The 9,724-nt window shown below is 59.8% G+C and overlaps 1 protein-coding gene across 3 annotated transcripts in view; it reads left to right on the top strand.

Annotated features, from left to right (window-relative positions):
* The first annotated feature begins 340 nt into the window (after positions 1–340).
* COL5A1 (collagen type V alpha 1 chain) overlaps positions 341–9,724 on the top strand; it is a 171,986-nt gene continuing 162,602 nt past the window's right edge. For all 3 annotated transcript variants that reach the window (XM_066366730.1, XM_066366729.1, XM_066366728.1), the window contains exon 1: positions 341–612. In XM_066366730.1, the coding sequence (XP_066222827.1) occupies positions 480–612 (133 nt within the window). In that variant the 5' untranslated portion in view covers positions 341–479. The remainder of the gene's footprint in view (positions 613–9,724) is intronic.

The raw sequence follows: 9,724 nt of genomic DNA, 5'->3' as shown, positions 1-9,724 counted from the left end.
TGGCCGAGCCCAGCGCCGGGCTCTGATTTGCTACAGGCGCTGGGGATCGACAGCCTCCGCGGGTGCCTTCCAAGAGAGAGGGAGGGAGGAACCCGGGAAAAAAGTGCTCGGCGCCCAAGGCGAGGTCCGCACTCCTAGTCCCCGCGGCTGGCGCAGGACCTCCTTCGAGCGCAGCGCCCACGGGGAACGGGTCGCGGGGCGGCAGCGGCGACCAGGGGAGACGAGCAGGAGTCGGAGGAGTCGGAGGAGGCGAGGGCGAGAGAGCCGAACGGGGGTCCCGGCCGCCCCGCGGGCCAAGGTCGAGCCCTCCAGCCCGTGGGCGAGCGCGCCCGCCGACCCGCGCCGGAGAGCCGCTGCCACAAAGAGGACGGGCCGGCGCCTGCTCCCCATGACTTCCTGAGGTCGTGACTGCGCCGCCGAGTCCGCTGCCCGGGCCGAGCCCCGCGCCTCCCGAGCGTCCCGCCCCGCGCCCCGCCGGCATGGACGTCCACACCCGCTGGAAAGCGCGCAGCCCGCTCCGTCCGGGCGCCCCGCTGCTGTCCCCGCCGCCGCCGCCGCCGCTGTTGCTGCTGCTGCCGCTGCTGCTGTGGGCGCCGCTTCCGAGCCGCGCAGGTAAGGGCGAACGTGCGCGCGCGGGGTCCCGGGGGGCGCCCGCGGGGCTGCGGGACGCGGCGCGGGCCGGGGCGGCTCTCGCCGCGGCGCTGGCCGCTGGCCTTCCCCGCGTTTGCGGCGTTCCCCCCGGGCTCTAGACTGCACGGGCCCGAGACTCCGAATGCCATTAGCTGGGGCCCCCGGAGAGGGAGACGCGCCAGCACAATGCCCCGCGCGCCAAACGCGCAGGCCGGGTGGGGCTGTCGCGCGAGCCGGGGTCGGGCTGCGCGTGGGAATCAGCCAGAGGGCTGTCCGCGAGGCCGGCACACTTTTGTCCCGAAACTTTGCATTCTCCGGTCCCACAGCCCTGTAGAACTTCCTTTCCCGAAAACCGGGAAGGGTCGCCCCCTAGAGTCACGGTCCCTCAGTTTTTGAGGAGGGGGGACGCTGTTGGGGAATCCCAGGAGACTGAGCCCCCAGCCCGGCACTTATCCTTCAGTGCACCTCCCGTCTGCCTCTAGACCTGGTTGGCCCTTTGCTTCCCCAGGGAACCGGGCCCTCTTGCATTCCAGGCCACATAAGTGCTCAGTGGTCCCGGGAGCCCCGGAGGGTGGAAATTAGCCCCACCCCTAATCTCTGAACACCGTGACTCCCTGCGTGGCAGTTTTTCTTGGTTTTGCATTAGCGTCCCCCCCCACCCTGCCCGCCCCGCCCGCCCCTGTCCGGTTAGTGGAGCAAAGCCAGGAGATAGTCTTGGAGTCAGGACTGTGAGTGGTTTAGATGATGTGCAGATGTGGGCTCCTTCCGCCAGAGGTCTGCCCTTAGAAGGAGCCTCCTCCCGTGGGAGCTGGCGTTGACCAAACGACTGCTGGATTCGTGGCAGCCCTGACCAGCCTCCTGAAGGGACCGTTGCTTTCTCAGCATCACTTGTGGTGGTTCCCTAGGGGATGGGTCTTCACACACCCTCCAACGTTGGCACCCCAGGTCCCAGAAAGTCCTCCAAGTCACCATTCACAGGTGGGTGGGTGGGGGGAGACGAGGCTCAGAGCTGCTGGGGAAAGTGACAGGCAGAGTGGTGGGGCAGTGGGCTTAGGGGACAGCCAGCTGTCCCCCCAAGGAGTCACCATCTCCCCACCCTCCCCTTCTCTTCCGCCTCCTAATGTGGAGATATGTGGGAAGAATCTGTTTCCATGTTTGACTTGCCAATTAAGATACTCTTCCCCTTTTTCCTGGCACAGTGAGTGCTTGCCGGGCCAAGGCGGGAGCAGGAGTCAGGGCATCCGGCCCATCAGGGCCTAGGGGAACAGGGGGTAGGTAACCCGCCCTGCGCCGGGACCTGGGGGCTGACCCCGGGGCTGCCACCCCTCGGGCGGCAAGCCTGGGCTAGCTGGTGCGGTGTTTCTCCCCTGTCCGTTGAATGTAGTGGACAGTAGTGGACTCAGAAAAGTGGTATGCAGCCAGGTGGGGAGGATGATGTGGTCAGGGGACCCCATGGTCACCCAGCTCCTCTGATGAGCCTTCTCCCAGGACCTCGGGAGGGAACCCTTCAGGGGAGGCGCCTGCTACCCCCAAAGAGCCGGGGTTGGGCGCTGTCTGGGCAGGGTGCAGAGCTTGCCGTTGCCCGGCTTTGGGGTTGGCTGTTTGCTCCTCATCTCCGCCCCCAGCCTGTCTCCCCTGCCTTCTCTTCTATTGCTCTTCCTAATGGAGGGGTGGCCGTGGAGGTCGTGGCCTGGAGGTGGGCCCTGGCCCTGGAGCCGGACACTTTGCTTTTGTCAAAAAGAGGCGAGAAGCCTGGGAAGAAGCCGCTGCTCTCTGGCATGTTCCGCAGACCTCTCTCCGCCGGCTAGGGTGGGACCACTTTGGAAGCCGTCCTCAGTGCGCGTGGCCAGAGAGGGCAACCGTCCCGCCGCCCCCGAGATGCGGGAGGCGGGAGGGGTCACCCGCCAGGCCTTCTCCCCCCATTTGGGGGTTGGCGTGCCAGATGTTTTCCGAGTTTCCTCTGAACATGGCTCTTTTTTCCTACCCACTTCTTGGCCAAGCGTGTGGAGGAACGGAGAGTGAGATCGCATGAGGGGCCGTTTCACATTGTAACGGGTGAAGGAGGGTCTGTGAAATGAAACATGACCCCAATATTTGGAAATTGAGGTCATCTCCTCCATGTGTCATTGGCTGGCCCCGGTCACGTGATTGCTTTTCTCTCTCTCTCTCTCTCTCTCTCTCTTTTTTGTGCAATAATTTTGTGGGAAGAATTGTCCAAGTTTGGTGGGACTTGACCGAGATCAAATGGTTAAATTTCCTCTGACTCAATCAAGTTGGCTGGAAAGCCATCCTTTCCGCCCCCCCCCCCCACTCCTCCCCATAAAAGAACAGTCGATGGGAGGAGCCGTGAAGCCAGGCCCATGCCGAAGCCCTTTTTCTCATCTGCTCCAGATTTCAGTGGCCGGACGGGTGTGAGCTGTGGTCACTGCCCAGCAGCTGCGACCACCCCGCCGTGGCCCCGGGCAGCTGTTTGTTCCTGGGGCCGAGGCACCAAGTCCCTTCTCTGATGCTTTCTGCTCCAGGGCTGTTCTCGGGGTGCTGCTGGCCAGAGCCTGCCCGTGACCCCACCCCTCAGATATTTCTGGGTTCTCACCACGCCCTCAAGCCGAGCACAGCTGATGCCCGCCTGCCCCGCCCCGGCCTCGCGGCTGTCTGGCCCTGTCTCCCCATTGTCCCTGCCTCCTCCCTGGGTCACAGACCTTTTTGGGTGGAGCAGAGACATGTAGGGAACAGACATCCACTGCTCCCCCCCCCCCCCCCGCACTTAATAACTGACAGAGCCTGCAGACTAGCTCTGACCTCCTGGAAGGTCAAGGATGAGTCACCAGACCCCTGAGACACCATTGCTGAGCCTACACGGGAGCCCTGGGGCTGCCTGGAGGGACGGGCAGGGTTCCTGCCTCCCTGGACACTGCCCCACAGGGAGACAGTGGTGAGGAACCTGCTGGCCCTTGCCTGGCCGTGCTAAGCCCCGAGCCCACCTCCTCGTGGACCCTCACAGCCTTCGGTCAGGGAGGGGCTGACTGGCGGTGCTCTGAGAGGCCTGGAGAGCGGGGAGCAGGGACCCCAGATGCTAGGTCTGTCTGTCCCCTATGCCCGGGCCCTGACCCAGTGTCTCCCTCATTCATGCCCAGCAAGACCAGGCCTCAGAGCCTTTACCTTGTCGGGGTTTCATCTTCCCGTTCCACACCCGTGTATGGGCAGCTCCTGGGGCAGCCGGTGAGTTTCCTGAGATGTGGTCCGGGCCTGGGGGGAGGGAGGTGTTCTGTTTGGGCTGCACAAGGTTTTGGTTTCCTTCCTTCCTTCCTTCCTTCCTTCCTTCCTTCCTTCCTTCCTTCCTTCCTTCCTTCCTTCCTCCCTCCCTCCCTCCCTCCCTCCCTCCCTCCCTCCCTCCCTCCTTCCCTCCTTCCCTCCCTTCATTTTTAATGGAACACCTTTTGGGGGACCCAGCTGCCTGCAGGGTTCCCATTCCCTTGTCTGTAACCAGGCCGTTCTCTCATCTGCATGGCCTGCTGGCCCCTGAGGGTTACAGAAAGATAGAGGTGAAGGTGGCAGGCCCTCGCTCCGGGAGCTCCCAGTCAGACCAGAGGCACAGAGGTGGACACTTGCATGCCTGGTGTCATTTAAAGCAGTCTGGGAGGGTTGGCTCCACTGGGGGAGATCTGGGGAAGCTTCCTGGAGGAGGTGACGCTAAACGTGATCTTTCCCTTCCTCGTCTTCCCCTTCCTTTTATCGCAGAAAGGCACCAAAGCGTCTCCTTGACAGGTGCCCGCCTCCACCTCTGGGTTTAGTCCGGCCCTCCCTCTCTCCTGGCAGGACAGTCCAGGCTCTGCTGCAGGGCTCTCCTGGGCCGGGCTGCTGCCCTTGGCTGGAAAGCCCCTCATTAACGGGGTTGGCGGGGCGCCCCTAGCACCACGCTTGTCCCGGGAATGCTGTGCTGGCAGAAATGGCTGCTGTGAGGAGGGAGTCTCGGGTGGGGGAGGCAGTGGGAGACCTGGGGGGTCCTTAACCCTTCCTCCGGCTCTGCACACGAGGCCGAGCAGTTCTGCAGACAGACTGGAAAACGCTTACTGCCTTGGCTGGGCTTGTGGGGCCCCTGGGCTGGGTGACAGGCAGCTGGGTGCAGGAGGGGAAAGTCCTTGGCAACCAGATGTCGAATCCCAGGGGCTGTGTGGGCAGTTAAGAAGCTAGTGCAAAGTGAGTTTCTCTTTCTCCGAGACACTGCTGGGGGCGTTGGTTGGCTGGGGCCAGCCACTGGGCCTCAGTCTTCTCCTTCGGAAAATGGGGAGGATTGCGTAACGCGCTCTGAGGGGTGGCTGTGAACACCGATTGAGGCAACACCAGGACAGGGCCTTGTGGAGTGAGTGCCTGACGTGTGGCGAGCACCTGGCTAATATTTTTGGTGGCATTTCTTTTGCAAAAGAAGGCACAGTGTTGCCACAATCCTCTTTCCATGCAGATGTCCCTGGGGAGCACAGCAGGGGAGGTGTGTGTGTGTGTGTGCGTGTGTGTGTGTGTGTGTGTGTGTCCTCGGAGGAGGCTTGGGTCGCCGGTGAGACCCCAAGGGCTCCACCATCCACAAGCCGAGTGGACCTGGTCACTCCCTCAGCTGTCCTTGCTGCCTCTGGGGTCCTGTGTAGGGTCACACGAACCAGCTCATGAGGGAATGTGTGACAAGCCCATTTGAAGTCGCCCACACACGCGCGGGTGTGACTGTGCGGGTTTGCGTGGCCCCGTGCATCTGCGATCATGCCCGTGCACACGTGGGTGGGCACGTGCACACGTGTCCACAGGGTCTCCCGAGCTGCCCCTGCAGGCGCGGGGCCTCGCTGTTTGAGATGCTCGTGGTGAGATGACGTTTCTCCCCTTCCCGCGCCCCACCCTGCCAGATGGGCGACGCAGAGATGAAACGTGGCCACCGAGTCCGCTGGGCTACCACGCGGCTGTGGGTCCCGCCGCAGGGCCAGCTGGGCCAGCTGGATCCGATAATTTGCCGAGTCTTTTTTTACTCACGGGAGGGCCGTGTTATATTATGGCTTCTGCCTCCCTCTATTTATACTCTCCATAGAGTGCACTCCGCTGAGGTCAGCACTCTGCAGAACGGGAGCCTGGACACTTCTGGCCCAGCTGGAGAGCCTGGGGGCCTGGAGGCGGGGTGGCTTTGGCCCTGCTCTGGGGCAGAGCCACTGTGGCCGCCATGGGACAGGGCGTGGAGACCGGGGCGTGGGGCGATGGTCAGGGGCAGGTGGCCAGGGTTCAGATCCTGGCGTCAACTCCTACCGGCCGTGCCTGGAGCCTCCCGGGCCTCGGTGTCCCAGTCTGTTAGAACGGTGGTGATGATTTTGTGAAGGCTCGAGGCAACATGTGTCCAAAGCACAGTAAACCCCGTCATCGCTGTTCCATCCCTCCTGGGCCCCTGGGGACAGGCACTGAGCTCCTGGCTCTACTGGCTGGCCGGCCATGTGAGTCACCCCCTGTCTGATGAACAGTCGCCCTGGTGCCTGCCTCACAGGTAAGCATGAGAAAAGGTGACACGGAGAAGGTCCCCTGGTGAGTTTATCAGATGCTTCGTTGTGACTTGTACGTACGCTTCAGAGCCTGGGCATGGGGCACGTCCTCGGACAATTGTGGGTATACCATGTTGTTCTGCCCTTGCCCATAATCCCCAGGCCACGCCCCATTTACAAGGAGGAATTGGGGTCCAGACATGGGATTGGACCTGTCCACCTGCCGTCTCCCAGGCATGACGAGGATGATGGCTGATGCATTGGAAGGGTGCCTTCCGGGGTGGGGGCACAGGCAGGGGCTTTGCTCTCTCCAGCTCCGTTTCTGAGCCAGCCCAGCCCCAGGTGGCTGGAGCACAGTGTGTGGGATGGGTGGATGGATGGGTGGATGCGTGGCGTGGGGGATGGGGTGACTGTGTGATATACGTCACATATTCGGAGCTGTCATCTCAGCTTTGACTCACCCGCTAGCTTTTCTGGCGGGTTCCCAACCCGAGGAACAACCCCACACGCAGAGTCACTGTTGCCACTCTTGGGTGACTCAGACCTAAGAAATGGAGCCGCAGTCTGACCCACATTTCTCCAGATTTCATTCTATAGAGCTTCATTATGCAGAAGCCCAGCCCGCTTTCTGCGGCGTCTCTGCACAGGCAGTGGGGGTCCCCCTATTTTGTGTCCTAGGTTTGTATTATTTTGGGGACATTCACTCTTCTTTCCTGCCAGCCCCTTGGCCATAGGGATTCTAATACATCTCTTTTTAAATATATATATATATATATATATATATATATATATATATATATGGATTCTAATAACATCTCTATTTAAGTATATATATATATATACACACACACACACACACACACAGACATACATATGCATACCACAGAATGACATTAAAATGTGTGTATGTAGTAGTGTGGCTTAAATGTAAAGACTCTGGCCCTCTTATAGAAAAAATAGTGATCTCACAATAAAAAAGAGTTTTAACCTCAGTGGAAGGTGGGAGCGATTGTGTCCCCTTCTGCTGGTGGTGGGGGACAAGGTGGTGGCACGGGTGATGGAGAGGGATGCTGGGGCAGTGAGCTGAGCTCACAAGAGTTTCTGTCCTGTACAGCAGTGGTCCCCAACCTCTGGGCCGTGGACTGGTACCGGTCCGTGGGCCACTTGGTACCAGTCTGCAGAGAAAGAGTAAATAACTTACATTATTTCTGTTTTATTTATATTTAAGTCTGAACGGTTTTATTTTAAAAAAATGACCAGATTCCCTCTGTTACATCCGTCTAAGACTCACTCTTGACACTTGTCTTGTAAGTTCAACAATTATATTTTAAAATACCACAGTTTTTACACCGGTTGCATAATTTTATTTTGTGCATTTATCAGTCCCACCCTAAAGGCCGGTCCATGAAGATATTTTCTGACATTAAACCGGTCCGTGGTCCTTGTGTCGAGAACACCGGGGGTGACAGTGGGTATGCCTGAGTGTTTGTAGATCTCTAACTCAACTCAGGTGGCCCTGGCCGGTTGGCTCAGTGGTAGAGCGTCGGCCTGGCGTGCGGGGGACCTGGGTTCGATTCCCTGCCAGGGCACATAGGAGAAGCGCCCATTTGCTTCTCCACCCCCCCCTCCTTCCTCTCTGTCTCTCTCTTCCCCTCCTGCAGCCAAGGCTCCATTGGAGCAAAGATGGCCCGGGCGCTGTGGATGGCTCCTTGGCCTCTGCCCCAGGCGCTAGAGTGGCTCTGGTCGTGGCAGAGCGACGCCCCGGAGGGGCAGAGCATCGCCCCCTGGTGGGCAGAGCATCGCCCCTGGTGGGCGTGCCGGGTGGATCCCGGTCGGGCGCATGCGGGAGTCTGTCTGACTGTCTTTTCCTGTTTCCAGCTTCAGAAAAAAAAAAAAAATTAACTCAGGTGTGTGCTGGGCACAGGTCAGCAGGTACACAGGTGAGGGATAGGTGAGCTGTCCTACGCTACAGGGGCTTCTGGTGCAATAGGGGCGGGGACGGGGGGGGGGGGAGGTCAGAACCCTGAACAGGCGGTTGTATCGAGTGAAGTGCAAAGTGGGAGGTAGGGCATGCCACTGGCCAATCTGAGGGAGCCCCTCTGTGAGCTGGGTCACCAGGCATTCACAGGGAGGCACGTGCCAGGGGCACTGGCAAATCAGAGGAGGTACCTGCCAGCTCCAGTGGGGCGCTGGCCAATCAGAGGGAGGCAACTGCTAGCAGCATCAATGAGGCGCTGGCCAATCAGAGGGAGGCAACCACCAGCATCCTTGAGGCACTGGCCGATGGAATCGAGCCTGCTTTGCCAAGACCTGTGGCTTTTGGGGTTCCGCGTGGTGAGTTTGAAGGGAGACATCCCTTGGCACTTCCTTGTGTATGTTTTCTCTGGGTCCTGTGCGTCTTTCGCTGGACCTGCTCTAGTGTGTCACCTGTGGAGTGCTCATGAGCCTCACACCAGCCCTGGACCAGGTGGGGCGGGTCCCCATCCTGCAGACACACAAGGAGAGGCTCTGTGAGCCCAGCTGGCAGGAAGGAATGACACCTCCACCTCCCAGTGGAAAAGCCCGACCCCATTTCTTGTAGGTCATTAGCTGTCATGCATACTGACGTGGATTGCCATCTCTGAGCTAGGAGAGGGATCTTCTGCAGCTTCAGCCATTGTTTGCTGTGGGAGACTGACTCCCCAGGGGCTGAGAAAGAGCTGCGTGGCTTCCCCCAACGTTAAGAGCACCCTGGGAGCCCTTGCCTCAGGGCTCGCCTTTCCCTGCTGTGGTTTCGTCTTGTAAACGTCAAGGCCTTCTTTTTTTGGTGGTGGTGGGGGACAGCAGGCACCTGGGGCCATGGCCCACCTGGGTCAGGGACGCGGGAGAGCTGGCTGGCCCCGACCTGCACAGGGGCCGCAGTGATATGAATGGCGCAGGAAAGAAGGCTGCCTCACATCCCTGTGCCCCCGAGTTCAGTCTGATTTGGGGGCTGGAGCAAGGTTCCCAAGGGGTCCTCTTAGGAGGCGTTCTCTCCTGTCCTCATGGTCTTTCTGGGGGAGAGTGTTTTGCTTCCCCCTTTTCTGTTTTCTTTGGGGGAGAGTCTGCGATGTCCACGGCTTCCAGTTTCTTTTTCTGCGCTGTTTCTGGGTTTTCCTCCTTGGACAGGAGGTCAAGGGCCGAGCCTTTGACCGTGTCAGCGTTCCGTGTAGACGCTGCTTTTTTTTTTTTCTGAGCAGAGAGAGTTGCTGTGTCGCGGTTGGTTTTATGCAAAGGACAGAGGGACACTGACTGTATCTTCTCACACCTTTAGAGGAGGCGAGGCGAAGGGCACTTTCTTGGATAGAAGGGCAGGAAAAGGGATTCTAAATATAACTGCTTTCCAGGGAATGGTTATTTAGGTTCCCAGTTTACATAAGTAGCCTTTTAGCACAGAAAGTTCCGCTTGGATAATGGCTGTGTTTCAGCTGTGTTCTAGGGACCTGGGGAGCGTCCTGGGCGCTCAGTGTGGTTGTGTCGTCCGCGTTCAGAAGGGGCTGGCGCAGTGAGTGTGGGCGGAGCGATGGGCGGTCCTGTGGGCGGAGCGACGAGGCGGTCCAGTAAGTGTG

Source organism: Saccopteryx leptura, chromosome 2 (assembly GCF_036850995.1).
Source record: "Saccopteryx leptura isolate mSacLep1 chromosome 2, mSacLep1_pri_phased_curated, whole genome shotgun sequence".
In the NCBI taxonomy this organism is placed as follows: Eukaryota; Metazoa; Chordata; class Mammalia; order Chiroptera; family Emballonuridae; genus Saccopteryx; species Saccopteryx leptura.
Note: the sequence above shows the minus strand (reverse complement) of the source record. Positions and strands in the feature narration are given on the sequence as shown.